The 18,623-nt window shown below is 34.0% G+C and overlaps 2 protein-coding genes across 5 annotated transcripts in view; one reads left to right on the top strand and one right to left on the bottom strand.

The window, feature by feature from the left end:
* bsk (mitogen-activated protein kinase dJNK) overlaps positions 1-18,623 on the top strand; it is a 167,388-nt gene that overhangs the window by 65,475 nt on the left and 83,290 nt on the right. The window lies entirely within an intron of this gene.
* LOC105148789 (uncharacterized) lies at positions 286-2,420 on the bottom strand. Its single transcript, XM_011060712.2, has 2 exons — positions 2,301-2,420; positions 286-1,651 (listed from the first exon to the last, which is right to left on the bottom strand). The coding sequence occupies exons 1-2, from the start codon at positions 2,313-2,315 to the stop codon at positions 1,367-1,369; spliced, it is 300 nt and encodes a 99-aa protein (XP_011059014.1). The 5' UTR covers positions 2,316-2,420; the 3' UTR covers positions 286-1,366.

Raw genomic sequence — 18,623 nt, 5'->3', positions numbered from 1 at the left:
TTACAGAGCTTGGTTAACTTTAATAAACTTTAATAAATTACATAACATTAAATATTCCGCTTTTATAAATACGGTTTCATTAAAATTCTGTTTGTATGAAGTGGTTGGGAATTAACTTTTCTAAAAGAGAATAAAGTTAAAAATATATTAAGACCCTCTATTAAATATGAATCACATCTTTTACCTCAAATTTTTATTTCGAAGGGAAAGTCGGATTTATATTTGTCGGAAAATACGTCGTTGGTTTTACGAGATGTAATAGGAAAAGGAAAAACATTGTGAGAATTATTGTATTGTGCGTTATATTTTTGTTTTCTGCAATGATTTACATGATTTATGAATATACAACAGATGTCTTATAGAAGATATAAGCGCGAAGAAGAATTAGCAACGTTTCGTCATTTTTTTTTTGTTAATATTTTTAATATAATGATATATATTATAATATATTATCACGTTGCGAATATTCTTCTCGTGAAAATTCAGATTTATACAAACATTTAAACGAAATAAGAGAATACGCTGCATTCGGTAATATAAATGAGATACGTTATTACTGAATTATATAGTTTATAAATGCATTGTATATGTGTGTGTGGAAAGAGATGTTCTTTGACAACGCTTTATGATCTTTTCTCACATTTTACATAATGAAATGCAACAGTAATATATATCGCGTTGCACGAATAGTTTTCTTTGTACAAATCCAAATGGTGGACGGTCCGTTTTATTTATTTTCATGTAAATACGTAGAGTATTTAATAAGAGACGTATATGTGTGCATATAAGTGATAAGTGTAATAAGTATTCTTCAACTAGACCGTATAAACAGCACGAGTATTTTCTTTAGAGAGAGAGTGAATGACATAGTTCCCAGACAACTGCAAGAGGTGTTACTAGTAACGAAAGTGAAGGTACTTCACTCGAATAAAGCCTGGTTCTTAATATGATTCGCTTTCTGTTCATTTGATCCTCTTAGAATCTCTACAAATGGCATACAAATGATTATTTATATTATGCCCATAACTTGTCGTGTGCTTATATAAATCTCGAATAATTTTCCAAAGAATTAACCAGCGTAATTCGAGTAAAGTACGTGTTTCGTAAAATAGAATCGAGTCCAAGTAAATAGTATAACACAATCCATTTCACTTTGAACGAAACCCAAACACTTTTCTTGATGAAAGTAGAATTCATTTGATGTAGTGGATATCCTGCTTAAAAGACTAGTCGATGAACTATCTTACGTGATCGTGTCTTGAGTATTCTCCTCATGCAGCTGGTCTAGTTGGTAGTTGTCGTCGTGGAAATCAGAGAGGCTGGTCGGTAGTTTGGCGCGTTCCCTCGGGCTCATGTGGTCGCGTATCTAGGCCAAGTAATAGGGTGCGCTATAAGCGGCGTAATAGGGGTAGCTCGAATAGGCCGAGTACGCATAGGGATAGCTGTATGCTGAGTACGCCACGGCCGGTGCGGTGTACGCTGCACTGTAAGTGAGCGGTGCCGTGTAAGCCGCGCTCAGCAACAATCCTCGCTTGTTCCTGGCCGCTTCCGGCGAGGTGGACTCGGCCCGCGCCGGTTCGATGGACTCCACCCCGGTGGGTTTCGCTTCCGTGAGGGCTGCAATGATCACCAGGGCGAACAGGGCGATAGCCTGTGCACGTCGAAGAGAAGTATAAAGGCGTGTCATTACATTATAAAACTTCCAATGCACTCTTTAAAAGAATACGCGAAATTAAAAGAGAGAGACTTAGGATTATTAACCCTCCGTCTGCGATCATATTTTTACCTTTTCCGTCTGCAATATGTTCTCTTTTACTATTCTAGGCTTTCAAAAATGTTAAAAAAATGTAGCGTTACTTTTTAATATTTCTATATTACATTAGTAAATAGTTTTTCAACAAGTTTTTTTTAACTTTCCTCTATTTTAGGAGAGGAAATTGGACTCTGCCTGTTTTTATTTTAAAGAAATTTGAGAGTAAAATTTCACCTGTGCTAAAAAAGACTCAGATTACAAATGAAGGGTTAAAGTTCCAGTTTTCTTTTTAATTAATTAATTCCTGAGGATACCGTAAAATAAGGAAAATTTCTTATTTGTTCTTATTATCAAATGAGGACATGATATTTATAGCAACTTTGTTAATCTCAATTTGGTATTTCTTTCTGTTAAATTAAGCGAATAATATCGTAAAATGTTATTGTTCAAAAGTCTAAGAATTTCGACAATTGTTGGTATTCTTACTACATAGCTGTTGTATTAGCTCAGTTTCAATATTAAATAGAAATGCAATTGTTTTACTCACGGTGAAGTATTTCATGTTTGCTGGTTGTTGAAGATCAGGAAAGCCTCGAAGAGCTCGAAGATCGAAGATCGATTGATGCTTGTGCTCTCGGGGTGGCGCACTTTTATACGTGCTGAAATGTACGTGCACCGACTTGCGAACATCGTTTTCGACTGGCGTAATCGCGCATAGCAATTATTGTTCTGGTGACATTGTACGTCAGCACGGAGGGAGATGGAGAGTACCATCGAGAATGTAGATGCGAACATCGAAGTTGAGCAACCCGTCCTTGGCCGCCGTCCAAATGGAGACGTAAGAATTTTTTGAAGCTTCGCCGCCTCCAGCCGATTTAGTCGCGTTTAGGAATTCCTGTGATACCTTCGTACTATCTCAAGCTTGAATAATATTGAGTTGTTGACATTTCGGTAGAATCAAAATATAAATAATATATTTGAAGGCAAATGAGGTTTCTCGAAAGCTAAACTGATTTCGATTTTACATAGAAACGACAATTTTGTTTAAATATTTAAAAATTTAGGTAGATACAAATCTGAAAATTTTATTTTCTGTTGAATTATTAAAATAATTATGTAGGAAATTCAAGCATGATGAGCAATGCTGCAAAAAGTTTTAACATTGTAGCAACCAGTTTGAGTATTATCTTACATAATTATTTCGATAATCTTAACAAAATTATTTTTAAATCAGTATCTAGTTAAATTTTTAGATTTAACAAAACTACATATTAAATAAAAAGTAGAGACAATAAACTTATTATATATTTTGCTATTAAAAATGAAAAAATTCACATAAAGTGAAGTTGGCTTCTGTAATGCTGAAATTTTTAAACTTTGGAAATTTTCTCTTGTCAATCTTCAATTGAAGATATCTTCGATTCTAAACAAAGTATGTTCAGTTAAAAAATTATCATTGATATTAAAGTAGAGAAATGCGAAATTTACAATGATCGCGAATTTGTGCGAAGAACATTGATATTTGTCAATGTTCTTCGCACAAATTCGCAATCATTACATTGTCAATATAAAATTGTCGATATATTGTTAATTTATATTCCGTATACGATTGTCGCAGCCGTCACGGCAATTTTCACGATGCGGTTACGGTTTAGCTATTCTAGCCTTGTACTCGATTGGATCCCGTTCGCGGCCACGGAGCCCAAATGGTCCCCGTGCCATTGAACAGGCCGAGTGCAGTTTCCCACAGGGCCGAGCATCGCTAATGGTGCCTGAAAATCGCGAATCCAATAGAATCTAATTTGCCGGTTAGGATTTCTCGACTTGACTCATACGGCGAGCTAATCGTGTTAACTCGCGATCATTTATCGGAATTCTCTATAATGTTCTGTAACTCGCGGAGACAATATCTCGACGATTCTTTCGGAATGGATTAATTAATCGAGGAAGAATTAATTCAAAGCGGAAATTTAATGTGGAATTTAATTTATTAACTTGAAAATAAATCGCATTCATTACTTTAAGTTCATACAAATTTTATCGGTGATAGGCAATTTAAATTTAACTACCAGGATAATTAGCATCGAAAGTAAAGAAAAGGTATATATTACGGTTGGTAATTATTTATTAAATATGTACTATGTAGAAGAGATTATCTCAGAGTTCAAATAATTTGTCATTAAAATATATTTTGTTAGCGCGCGATCACAGACGTAAGAATTCCATGAAATTCTTGGCATGATTTACCGTCCGAAATTGTTTCATACGACAATGTTAAAGCGAGAGACGAAAAGCACACGCAATACATGCCTTTCCCGACAGTAGCTGCAGTAACTTGGCACAAGAGTAACGGTCCATCGTTAATCATATTTTATTCAGGCTCACTTATCGCGCTGGAAACACAGTGTTACGTTCTTTTCAGTACCGGAGATCAATTTTTCATGAAGGTCTCACTGCAGCCGGTTGCATTGTGTCTTGTCTGAAACAACGCTAACGTCGTAGCACCGAAATTGTGCATCATTGTCGTTGATCTCCTTTCGGCGCTTTTAATTTAACATCTCACCAATTCCTCTGCCGAGTTTTGTTGTATATTATAGCATAGAAAATTTCATTTATAAGATAACATTCTAGAAAATCTGTGAAAAGCAAACATGGATATATAGCATTATTTTTTATAAAATTTTAAATCTATTTTTTGAACATTTATTATTACTAATTTTTTGCCAAGAAATAATAGAGTTCATATTTTTAAAAAAGCAACAATTTTTGCTGATATTTAAAATATTTTACAATATACTATGCAGATATCTGTTTAACGTTACATTTAATATCGAAGATTTTGGAATTATTGTGTTATTATTGAAATTTAATATAAAAGCAATTTTCGAAGCTTTTGTTATCAAATTAGATATGTTTAAATAACATTCAACTAACAAGTTGTTGTTATTAAATTAGATATGTTCAAATAACATTCAACTAACAAGATATGAAATAAAATCGTCGGTTTACGATTACGTCAGATAGTTAGCATAAGCCATTACTTCTCTTATCTCGCTCATTTTGAGAAAGCTGACACTCGCATACGAATAAAGAAGATTTCCAGAAAATCCGCAGAGAAGTCGCGAGACGAAGGATGGCGAAAGAGGGTGCTGCGGATAATGCGTGTCGCATTATCCGTCCAAAATTTCAGTTATTTTCCGTTCTCGAATCGACGATGAAAGAAAGCTAAGAAGAGAAGAGAGCGACTTGTTGGCTCGCGAAGGCAAAACTCGAGTAATAACGCGGCGGCATCGCAAAGCGACGACATTGGTCGGAGACGGTTTGTCAGGGTGTGTCGGAGGGGTGTCGGAGGGGTGTCGCAGGAGTGTTTTTCATATAAACGCTGATTGCCAGCCGCATTTTTATCCGCGTCTCGTCGGTATTAGCATGCCGAGTCGCTTCGTCGACCCGGATGCTAAGAAGAATAATCTTCGTCGGAATATTCGCCAGCGGCAACGACAAGATTATCGCGATTTTATTTATATTTACGGCTTAGAACTCTATTTATCTGGCTCGGTATATTTTACGAGATAAAGGCTAACAATACTGAGAATGAAATTGAGTAGCGCAAATAGATGTCTATTTTTAACTTTAATCTTGGCTTAACTTATTTTTTATCTTTTTCTAATTTTTAAGAATTGGAAAAAGATAAAGAGGAAACCGAGATTAAAGTTAATTTATATTAATAGAAATGGACAGAAAATTAATTTAATCCCTTTAAAAGATTTTGCTATCAAAATAAAATTAATGAGTCTGATTTTAATCATTTTTACGAACAAAATATGATATCAGAGAAATTTTACAGAAATTCAGAAACTCAAAGGATTTTAAATTTTTTTTAAATGGTATATCAATTATTTCTTAGTTTCTAAAATTTTTACGGAAATAACGAAGAGACCTTTTATTTAGTTAGTATATAAAATTGACATTAATATAATAAGTTAAAGCCATTATATCTAAAAAATATAGGTATATAATATTATTAACAATTTTTTTACATACAAACTTGTATGTGACAAAGACGACAATTTTTTGTGCATGCATGTGAAACGACGTTCTCAACTGGAGAGGAAAATCCGTCGATTGCGCCAGTTATCTCGCTTCTTTCCCACAGGATTCTCGTGATTGGCTATTCAACAAGCTCGCTTCGTAAACCGAAGATAAAAAGGACTCTAAAACGAGCGTAAACCTGTCATTTCGTCTGTCGAGCAAAGAATCTTTCTCGCGTTTTTTCCAGACACAAAAAGATTTTTGTGTCTAAAGTATCGATTTAAATCGCTTTCGATATACTTTGAAGAGAGAGAAATGATACCGTAATGTTGCATTCTATTTTTTCATCACACATAACATTGACTTAATAATTTAAAGAGGAGAAACCCATTATCGAAATTTTTTGAAAAATGGTTATTTTTTGAAAAACGTAAGAAAATATACTCATTATAAAATCTATTATTTTGAAAAAATTTTATTGTTTACCAATTTTATTTATTTTCTGAAAGAAAATTTTGAATGTCTTCTTTCTGAGATGACAAATTAAGAATTTAATCTTTCGAATGCAGAAAAAATTATATAGAGATAGAGAGAGAGGTATTTATTTTTCTTTAATTTTTTGTTTGCAAATTTCGTAGAACGCACAAAAAAAATTAATTAATAGAAATAAAGTTGAAATGTATTTTTTTTTATTCCTTTCCAGTTTTTCACAATGAAAGAGCTCTCGTAATTGCCTAGGCGACATCCGTCATTTTCGGACTCCATCTCACTGTTTCATTCTTCTCTCTAGTCGCTCTTTGAAATTCCAGTAGCGATTCGACCCCATAAGTAGCTCGGTGTCCCTGATGCCGTGTCGTCGCAACTCGTATACGTAATACCACTACTATACACGCTGTCTGCTGTCTGCGATGTCATATTCGTTACAACATACCTACGTAGCTCGTGTAAACTTCCGATGCAGGCGTGTGTTTCGTCGGATGAACGTACATACACAGTGTTTCGGACAGGGAGTCGCAAAGATGTTGGGTGATATCAGAGTATTCTTAGATCAAGATAGAAAAAGAGGAAGAATGTCTAAGTTATGCTATGTACAACAGAGAGAGAATCGGTAAAATAGCACTGTTTGTGTAGTCTCTTTACGATTTCTTCTTATTATTATCATAAGTTGCCACTATATCATTCTATTTTCGTTTTTACATGCATACTGTCTTATCACTCTTGTTGTCGGATCCTCTTCGTTTCTTTCTGCCGTTTTATCTTTTTGTCTCGCATTTGTTTGTTTCTTTCTTTCTCTCTCTCTCTCTCTCTCATTTTCTTTTTCTCTTTCAACTAGTAACAGTCAACGCACGTCGATCCTCCACGAATGGTTGTATCCTTTTGTTGTCGTCGTTTTTGCAAAGCCGTTGTGCTTTGTTTTTATTCTTTCAGAGCTGAAAATGCAAGAAGAGTCTGAAAGGAATCTATTCTGACGCCTATTACCATATACTGCAAGCGAGCATGCTTCAGTTCTGTTCTTTATACAATATTTTTCTTCACGCAGAAGAAGAAATCTTGTAACTTTTTAGGAATAGTCATCTGATACTCGTCTGTATAAAATTCTGATGTTTTTTTTTAAATAAACGGTATAGTTTTAAGTGAATAAATGTATTTTTTATTAACAAAAGAATTAATTTTGCTGGACGAAAAATTGTTTCAAAAAGATAATATTATATTAATATTTTATGACATATTTTATGTAATATTATAGTAAATAACATTAATATATACGATAGCTGTAATAATATACGATTTATATTTAAGAATTTTTTAGAAATAATATTAGCGAAATTTATAAGACAAATACTGACTGTGATGAATATCGTTGAAATTTTTTGTAAAAAACAAATCTGCGAACTTGTATTGTAGAAGTTTGGTACAAAAATTTTTTAATCGATTGATCTGAATAGATCGAATCTAAAAGTTTGCGATGCTCGGAATTATCCTAGATGAGAAGCGTTGATGAATAATAATCCACGCAGTCAGGATGAAACGATTCCGCAGTCGGCTAGCTGGGTTGAGAGTTTTTTAAATAAATGTCGGAAGAGTCAACTTATTGCAAACGACGACGACGGCGACCGATATTTGATTTCCGTGCATATTTGCGCGGCCGGAATCCGCAATAGCTTTCCCGATCAAATGAGAAGTCGAATGACGTTGATCCTTTGGTTAGCCGATTGCTGCTTCGGTATCGGATCTTGAATTACAATTCGAATCGGATCGCTGTGATATCGGATCGCTGTGATATCGGATCGATTTTCGCTCAAGGGATTCTAAATTCATTATAGAAAAGCACCGAACGAGTATCTCAGAATAGAAACATCAATATTTCATTGTCTCAAGTAAATGGTAGGATAAAGGACAATCGCTTAGAATGTCTCTTTTATCGGATGGATTTTTCTTTGGCCAATTCGGAGTCAATTTTCTCTGAAATGAAACTGAGTTTTAGAAATGCAAGTATAAAATAGAAAATATTCTATATTAGTAAATAGTTAATTAAATTTAATTGTAAATTGCACTCTTAGGACAACACTTATCTGTAGCTTGAAATGATAATATAATAATAAATTAAATTTTAACAGATTAAGTTTAAATTATATGAATAGAGTGTCGACATTTTATATCTTATTATTATTTAGGTTATTTCAAGTTACCTTTCAGGAATAATTTAATTTTAGCTTTGATTTTTTTCTAAATTTTATATCATATTAATTACGAACTTAAAATAAAGTTTACATTTCTAAGAAATATTATCACCGATCGAACAATCTGTGCAATAAATCTCAGATCTGAAAATAATTAGTAGTATCGTGTTAGTCTAAAAAGAGAAAGAAATTAAAAAATGAAACGGCTTCACAAGAAGAATGAAGGAGAGTATCCAATTGCCTAATGCAGCGACGAAAGGTAGAAGACCGAAAATTGCGGCGTTAAGAGAAAGTCGTAATAACGGTGGCTTAAGGTTTCGCGAGTAGTAGCGAAACCCTATCTCTTCCCAGAGGGTAGAAACGGAGGCTGTCCTGCCTGCTGACGTGCGTGCAGAGGACAGAGGTCGGGTGAGCGGAGGACGAGATCGATAACGCCGGAAACTGCGTGCCTCGAGAGGGTCCTCTCCCGCGTGTGTCCTCCCTCAGTCCCTTCTCCATCCTCTTGCCAACCCTCGAAACCCTCGGGAGAAAGAGGGGGACTTTGTTTCACGACGACGGAGTGGATTTCCGTTCGTCGGATAGCCGCTCGAAAATAATTGCGCGAACCTCCGGATTCCATGAGGGAACAATGTGCCGCAGCACTTCATCCTCCATCCCCATCTCCGCCACTCGCGTCGCCTTCTCTTCCTACCACGTTTCCTACCTTCGTTTGCCCTTGCTATCTCCGACCGAATGTTATTCTGAAAGGGATGGCGAACGACGCGGAATGAGATAAGTACTTGTACGAGAGATTCAGTTGCGGTAGATAAATCATCCGGTCAACATACAGCTTGATAAGCCGAACTAAAAGCGTTACCTAGATCTAATACTTATAATAAAATAATAAAAAAATTATTAGTACTGTCTGCTTAAGATTTTAGTAATGCGTTATATCTTAATTAATTTTTATTTTTTTTTAATGTATTTTTGAAAATGAACATTGTCAAAAATTTTAGTACCTAATGGGGATAAATGTAATAAGTATCAAGGATTTGTTAATACTTAAATTTTAAGTAAATTATTAGAACAAAATGTACAAAACAAAAAAATAAATAATTTATATAAACAATTATTTAATTTTTTCTGCTTTGGCGTTCATGACTGTTTAACGATTTTCATAAAAAAATGAAAGGAAGAGATTAAGATACATAGACTCCATTCAGTTTCTACGAATAATAGATTTATATTTGCGCGTCAACGAGACTTCAAATTTGATAGAATCATCGAACAATTATAGAAGACGGGGGAGGCGCGCTGACGTTATCGGACACATCTCAAAACACTCGTCTTCTTCGAAAGCGGCATCAGGATTTTCGGCGGACCGCGAAATATGTCGGCATCGATTCAACGTGTCCAAAAATAATTTCTTCGGCGGATGGGAGACGTGTGATTCGTCGGCGGAAGCGCAACTTCTTAGATATATACTTCGCAACGACGCACGTCACGTCACCAATCGCATAGTAAGAGAGAAGGAACGGAACTGCTACGATGAGACAGAGAACATTTATTTCTTATAAAACGTTATTCCCCTCCGACTTGCGCTGAGAGCCTCGAAGAAAGCTCTTTTGAAATCTGAGAGCGTCGACGTCCCCGGGGATGATATGGTTTTCTCAGGAAAAGATCTCCTTCTGGACGGGGCTTCTATACATGTTCACACGACCGAAACGCATCATAAGAAATACTTGATGATTTGACGGTGCGAGGAGGATGGAGTGAAAAGCGGTGTGAAAAGCATAGTGGCAAAATTAACAAATAATAGTAACAGCTCCAAATATTCTTGAAACTTGACAATCTATATTTATTCTGTATGATAAATTGAATTTGAAAGAGTCCGCATTGTTTTAGTCTTTTATTGTTTGAAAAATTGTGTATGAATTTTATTATCAACTTAGTAAGAATAAACTTCGTATTTCTATGAAGTTGTCACTATTAATTTAGAAAGTGTGAGGTAGCTTAGAATGTTCTTTCTTTTTCTGAAGTTGAAGAGAGATGCTCATAAGATTCACTTCTTTTTAACTTAGAATGACTTAGCTCATAGATGTTAAGATTAGGGAATACACAGTTTTTATCTATTACGTATTTATGTATTTTATAGAATATTGTGATTCATTTTAAAAGAAAATTTAAAAAAGGACGAAAGCGAAAGAAATGAGGAATCAGCGTTCTTTTTTTAAAAGATATTATTTTAAATCATGCTCTGAATCGTATATTTCTTTACGCGCGCACATCCATACACACATATACATACACATTTGTGAGGTTTAGTAGATAAATTTTCTCTATAGATCTCGATGTTCTCTGAATATACGGTACCCCGAGATATTGGACAGTCGATTATAATCATTTTCGCCAGATTCTGTCGTATAGAAAGACGCACACTTTCGTTTCAGGTCGGTGGGATATAATACCATTTGTCGAATCCCAGCATAGCGGTAGTCGCGAATTGGAAAATGTTTCAAAATTTATGAGCTCGGACCGAAAGGAACGATATGTGCAGGCTAGCCGACAAGAGCAGGCAGTATAATACCGACAGTACGAGAAATGATATCGGTATATACATATATCGAGAATAGTTCGCTCGGACGAATTATTCGATTATCCTCGAGCTAAATAACGAGCGTTGGAAAATGATAAAACGTCTAAATGACTTCTTTATACATTAATACATATGAAAAAGTTTGAAAAGATGACACTTTGCGTGGGACTAATATTTTATGCTTTGTTTCTTTTCAGATCAAATTATAGCTTTAAAAAATAGGACTAAACTGTAATTTAAAAAATGTTAAGTACATTGTCATATACACATTAAAAATTAATAAAATAAAAAAAAATCATGATTTTAAAATATTAAAAATTATAATATCATAAAAATTTAATATTTACTTACGAATGGAGATATTATCAAGTATAACATTTGAAACTATAAAATATTGAGAGATTACATATCAAAGGTAGGATTTAATTAACATGAATAAAATTTATTAAATTTATTTATACATATATATATATATTTCTGTAAATTTTATCTTTTTATTTAAAACTTTAATCTTTTTTAACAACATTTTAAAGCATTTTAATATATTGTAGACAAATGGTAATCGTAAAGATCAATGACCAGACAGGAAAGCAAAGTTTCGCAGTTTTTTGACAGCATTAATACATACTTACGTGTTTAAATTTTTTATTTATTCGATCAGCTTGAAGTTGGTGAGTCGGATTAAAGTTAAGCGGGTCGGTGAATCGACCAAACGGTTGTGGATATGCTTTTTCGACGTCAGTCTGAAGCACCTGTTACACCGTGTTAGGAAAGTTAGTCATCCTAAACTTCTCTCCATCGCACGATACAGTCGGCGTTTTCATAAAGCGTCAATAACTTTTGCAGTTTTGCGCTTATATCGCTCGCTGCGACGGAACTTGAAGAATCCCATAAGTTACAAGTCAATCGCGTGGGAGTCAAGTTTTTCGATCGCACAGCGGGAAGCTGTCAATAATATATTGTATGGCTGTCTTGAAAATAAGATCGTTCCTTTTGATATCTTCTTTGACTAACTTAAAATAGATTTTTTTCCAATAAAAATTGAAATATCATTATAAATTGTCTTTGAGATGCTAAATTATAATTGTATAGATATGAAATTAAATCTTTAATACAGTATATATATATTATTAATAAAGTTCGAAATTACTTGAAAAGAAAATTTTGCGACGCGTAAATCGTATTTATTGACAAATCAAAGATAATACTCTCTAAAAAATAAAACAGCCGTAAAAGATTGATACAAGTAAGAGAAAGAATCATATATTCGATTGAAGCGAATTTTGGTGCTTTAATATTTATATGTAAATTTTGAAATACATTTTTAGTTGTACAAATTGCGCGACGATTCGATTTATTAGACTTGAGACAATGAGTTTATCAGAATTGAGCAACCATAAACTTTCCATTAAACTGGAAATAATATCGTAAGTGATTGTCACATTGATTATCAGTTTAATAATGATACTAAGATTCGAACATAGGATGGATATCAAATCGTTCTCTTTTGTTTGTTATATTCACTTATCGATCCATTTTTCGACTTATTATCGTAAAAGATTATTTATAGTAATGATTTTTTTGTATCCTTCATTTACGCTGAGCTGAGGAGAGATGTCAAGCATGTTGATGTCGTTAGTCCCAAGAGTGTAGTCACCACCGGAAGTCGCGCCTTTGGATGATGGCAGAGTCACGGGCTCGAAAGTAGAAGTGACGAACCCTCCTTACTCGGCAATTTCAATTAAGCATCGAAGCTTTCGCCGGCGAAGCACGCAAGCTCACCTTCCCTTTAGCAATCGGTTGTCTTTCTCTCGCTTTCAGCTAGCTTATCCATGGGATTTAAAAAGAAGATTTAGTAGAAAGCGAGGATTTTACAGGATGTCGACAGTTGCTAATTAAGATTAATTACAGTCTATCGCAATTAGAGTGATAACGATGATCAAGTTTTGTTTCATTAGTTTGACATCGATAAATTTTCAATATCAGTTTATCGCAAGATAAACACATCGCGCGTCCGTGTTGAATAGCTTTATGTATATAATCATATTAAATTGATTTAAAGATACAATTCGTGTAAATATGAAACGATTAAAATGAAATAAACGATTAACATGAAATGGTATAATGGAATAAAACAGCACGAAAATAAAATGAATAAATAATAATAGAAAGATATGTAATATTATCGTGCATTGTGTATATTATGGGTATTATTATACATATGTTATAAATATATTATTCACAGTATTCGTTTCGACATCAGTTTTGAACTACTCAAAGTAGTGACAATTTAAAGATGATAATTTATGACGTACATAATGTCTTAAACGGGTTCTCATCAGGAGATAAAGGCACAATGAGATGAAAATTACGATGTTAAAGAGGTAAATGCTAAGAAAGTGCACAGTTGGAAATTGCGAAAGTTTTACCACATTCTCTGAACAATATACTCTTCACATTAATTATAAGAATACAATGCTAGCTGTTTTTCGGATGAAACAAATTGCAGACAAGATATTAATATGTAATACAACTTTATTTCTATTGAACTTGTTTCTATTGATTTCTATTGAATTTATTTTTATCACTTTTTATCTTGAACTTTTAACTTGTTTTTCACGTCTTATTGAAACCGATTACTTTTTAAGTCTCTCACAAAAATCATTAGTAAAATAGTTTTTTTCTTTTATGTATTTATAATATAAAATGTATTTTTTAAATTTTAATTCTGCATTCTTAGTATTAAGTAATAATTTTTTTTTTATATAAATGAATGCGAAATCGTATTGAAGATGATATCGAGAAGAAATATTACTCTTCCGAGAATTAAATTAGCATAACTTCTTTAACGCTCGATTTTCAAAAAACGAAGAATTGTTTGCTCTGTGGCGCCGATGTTATGATGACATTTAGAGTGTCGAGCTCCCGCTCTCTACCCTGCTTCTTCCACGTTAGCTTGGACGGATGGCTCTTCATTGAACGTCGTTGTCTTCGTTGTCGTCGTCTTCGTCGCCGTGGTCGTCGTCGTTGTCGTCGTCGACGTCAACGTAGACGTCGGCGCGGCCGTCAAAGGTCGTCACGGTATAAATACCTCTGGCGCCGCCGTCGTCCCGATTTCTCCCCCTTTTGACTCCTCGCCCTCTCGACTCTTACACCAGCCTAAATCTTCCCCCTTTCGTTTACGGCTCTTCCATCCTCCGCTTCGCCACGTACGAAATTTCCAGAGACGTCTTTAACTAGATCAGGTCGGAGAGAGAGAAGACGAAATTAGATGTAAAAATAAAATACGAAAGATAAAAAAGGGAATATGAATTTCCTCTCGGAGAACTGCACAGATTCGTAGGTTTGAGGGTAAAGTTGAGTAGTTCTACGAGCTTTTGCACATTATTGAAGTTCAGCCAGGCAAGCTCGAGCGAAGCAACGAGAATTCGTCGAGACTCCCTGGCGGGATGGCGAGACGTTGATAGATCGCTCACTGTTGTCGTGGAGCGAGACGCATCCGGTCTTCATACTTGGCGGATAAAGCCAAGTTCGATATCAAACAAGATTGATACGATGTACAAGATGAAACGTCGGAAAATACGTCTCTATAAAAAAAATCTCAAACTCAGAGAGGGTCACCGCAATTGTTAATGTGACATGTAGGATATGTGTTATGCAAATCGCGATAAAAAACTACGCCTTTTTAATATGTACTCAATTTTTTCGGCATCTTTTAGCTTTAAAAATCTCAATTGTCAAATGAAAATGCATTCAAAAAATTCTTGAATATCAAAATCATTAAATAACCAAGACTTGGAGTTATTGAAATATTGTAATTACTGACGCTTAATTAATATCCAGTGCACTGAAATATCGATACTTTTGCTTTGAAATACGTTCATAATCTTCTGTAAAGTTTGGCTTCCATTATCTCTAGCGCCACGAAAGTGCGTGACTTTCGAGACACCCCGAGGCTATCCTGATAATACCGTTAATGCCTATCGTTCTGCACATTAACTACATTATCAAACAATGGAATAACCAGCGAAAGCTTGGTAAAGTCAAAGTCTCTCGCTCAACCAGAAATTTCTATCGTTTTTCTCTGATCGAGAGAGATCACCAATTTGCAATAAAAAACGGCGATGTCTATTTATCAATGCGACGAGCTACTTATCGGTGTGATCGATATAATTAAGTAACCGTACCAACATCGTGCCGACACCGTCGGTTTATCTTATCTCTACCTCATGGTCGACTTAGAATTTCAATCTGTAATCAAGCACGTATCAGGCATACGAGTATCTTGATATTGCTTACGACCGATTTAACGTTCTTGGAACACGTGAGATAAATTGCATTTATCGCTCGGTTATTGACGTAGAAAGTCAAGGAGATTTCTCAAAGATATTTTCGAAGCGTTCAATATCCTATGAAAAATTCTTTGCGATTACAGTTTATTGAGATATCACTGGATTATTGAGAAATCACTAATAAACTTGTTATTAATTATTATAGTGACAAAGTTATAGAAAATTCACTAGAAACAATATTTTATAAACAATATTTTTGATCGAATTTATTATGTATTAATTAACGTACGATAATATTAAAATATAATGTCAGATTAATAACGAGCTAATTAGCTGTTTTAATGGTTATTTATCTCAAATTTTCTTTGTTATTACACGGAATTTCTCGATCTTATTCAAATGTATATACGCTGAGAGAAAAATTAATGATATTTGATGATTGTATAATAAAATAATGATTTTTTTTTTTAGTAATTTTAGTAACGCTATAATGTTAGTAATAATGTCAGTAATAATAATTATATTTATATATGTATAATTATTATTAGAATATTAGAATACAGTACAAAGTATTAGAGTACAGTATCAAAAACTTTTCTCTCAGTGTACATTGCGCTAATATACAAAGTTAATGGTAATACTACTGTATACCTAAAGCTTCTTGACTAACTGTAGACACGAGGGAAAATAAAAGTCGCACCTGCTGCCGGAAAAAGACTCTTGGGAAAATGACATGCTGGTTAAAGGTTCCAAGAGTCGTTCCGTCCCCATGTTGCAGACGTGGACTGGTAATCCGCCAGTCGAACGAAGTTAAATTGGCGAGTGCCAAATTCAGATTAGGATGAGGAAGTTTTTCTTTTCTTTTATATCTTAGGACGCATCCTATTTCCTTGGAAAAGCGAATCGCGACGGGTGAAAGAGACTATTGGCTACGACGCCGCGTGTCGATAACGCGAGAAGTTTCGTGTTCCGATCCTTTCCTGGGCGAAAAGAATATCATCTTGTTTTTGTACAGGTGAAGAAAAAGTAACTATTTTGTTTTCTATCTCGGTGCGACTTTTGCACGATTTTCGAAGTACTGAAATGTCTTAGTCATCGGAAGAAAGTTTGTTAAAGAGTTCGAGAAGACATTTTCGATAAAAGAATTCAATATTTGCGAAAATGCAACTAACGGCAAAATTTTCTCGATAGAAAAAGTTAGCTGAGTTGTAGAGAATGTTGCTATGAGAATTATGTGAAAGTATTACAAAAAATCGCGCACAGTGAGGTTAGTCAAATGTGGAATTTATGTTAAATACTTACGACTGGAAATATTTTTATTAAATTGCAATTCTTATGAAATTTTTAAGAAAGATTATTCGATACTTAATCTGAAGAATAGAATCTATTATTTCTTTGGAAACTTCAAAAAAGAAAGACTAGACATACAGTGCTCTGAACATATAATCGAAATGCTATATCGCATGATGCTATATCGTTGAAGAAATATGATATTTGTCAATGGAAAATGTGATTGTATTGTATATAGATGGGATCCGCAAAACAGACACCTAAAGAATCTTATAAAATTCCGAGCTCTGTCAGTGTCTATCAATAGAATTTATACAATCTTATTCTAGCTCTTATATTTTGCCTTAGGTATTCGACTCGATCTTACTGCCATTAAGATCTCCAAATCTAAAATTTTTAAGAATGCGGATAAAAATTTATCGAGATATCTTATTTGTTTCTAATAATAAAAGAAAGATTATTCTAGAAACGATATCGTAATGCAGAAACATTGTCTAATAGGAACATTTTACTTTTAATTAAGTAAAAGATATTAGCGTACCTCTCGTTTTCCTTTCAATTTCTAAGAAAGTTCAAAGAGCAATTGAATGATAATCAGTGTGTTTATAACGATTATGATTTCGAAATAATCGGCTTGGCGTCATGCTTGAGTAAGGGATCGATCACATGTTTGATTATCTCGTTAGTGTGATAACTTTGGGGAAATACTAATAAAATCTTTTTTTAAATGCTATTTGGTTAACTCAATTCTCGATATTATCTTAGTTAGAATTATGCATTATTTACTAATAAATTTCAAATTTTTATCTTTGAAATTTTACATTTTATTTCAGATAATATTCTACAAATATGGTTTACATACGAAATTTTACTTAGAATTTATATATACATATTTATTAATAAATTTTCTCTTTTAACTAAAATGATATTGTGATAAATATGCATGTAACGATTAACTGCAATTCATTGCAAATTTTAACGCGGTTTTTTTTAGTATAAATGCATCCAAATCGATTTATTTCGTAGCGAACTTTTCTAAAAAGAATTTATTTATTTGAGATTTTAGTAACAAAATATATAATATGAAAAATAAAACGGAAATAATGTTGAAAAGCGCGGTAAGTCGTAAAATAATCGAGAGAAGTCTCTTGAAGGTTTACATGACCAGAGCTTAGAAACGCTCTGAAAATGCGCGTATTGCGAATCGTAGGAATCCCATTCGTGAATTTCATGACATTACATTCGCTGTTAATTTCTGATCGTTACTTTCTTATCGCTACGAAATGGCGGGAAGAAGAAGGCGAGAGAACTCAGCTGAACTCAGCCACCCAACGACCACGTGGCCCGTCGGATATTTATGATACGACGTGGAGCATGTAGTAACTGTATGTGTTGACGAGCTTGCGCTTTTCGCCGGCCTTAATGTGTCGGCTTTTACTACATCGACGAGTACAGTCGTACCGTTCGTGACGATGCATCGCACGGTGCATACGCTAATGACCGGGATTGCGTCATCGAATCGCGCCATTAGCTTCGCCGCACTTCGATTTCCTAATGCGTATGGGATGACTTATGAATAGCCACCGACATTTGCATTTTATCGCAATAAAACCGGCAAAACCTCCTCATGAATGCAAAGCGGTGTGTTTGCCAACCTTTCGGTGATTTGTGAAAAAGTAGAAAAAGCTCTCGAGCAAAGTATGTTTTTGTCATCAGGTTAAATAAAATTTTGTTTGAATTTGATTTGTAGAATTGATTTGTGCTGATATTACAAACAACGTATAAATGTGTTTACCTTTTATTCGAATCTCTTAACTTTGCATATGATTAATAGATATACTATCTAAGATCGTATTGAATTTTAATTTGATTACATTGAGACACGTTTATTTTTAACAGTATTATTTAATTTAGGGGATTAAACTTTTTGTCGCAATAATGCTGTTTAAAATAAACTTTGTACTAAAAAAAACTTCTTAGGATTTGTTTGTGGAATTTTGTTT

Source organism: Acromyrmex echinatior, chromosome 9 (genome assembly GCF_024713525.1).
Source record: "Acromyrmex echinatior isolate Ae372 chromosome 9, ASM2471352v2, whole genome shotgun sequence".
Taxonomy (NCBI): Eukaryota; Metazoa; Arthropoda; class Insecta; order Hymenoptera; family Formicidae; genus Acromyrmex; species Acromyrmex echinatior.
The sequence above is the reverse complement of the archived record's forward strand: the minus strand, read 5'-3'. Positions and strand labels throughout refer to the sequence as shown.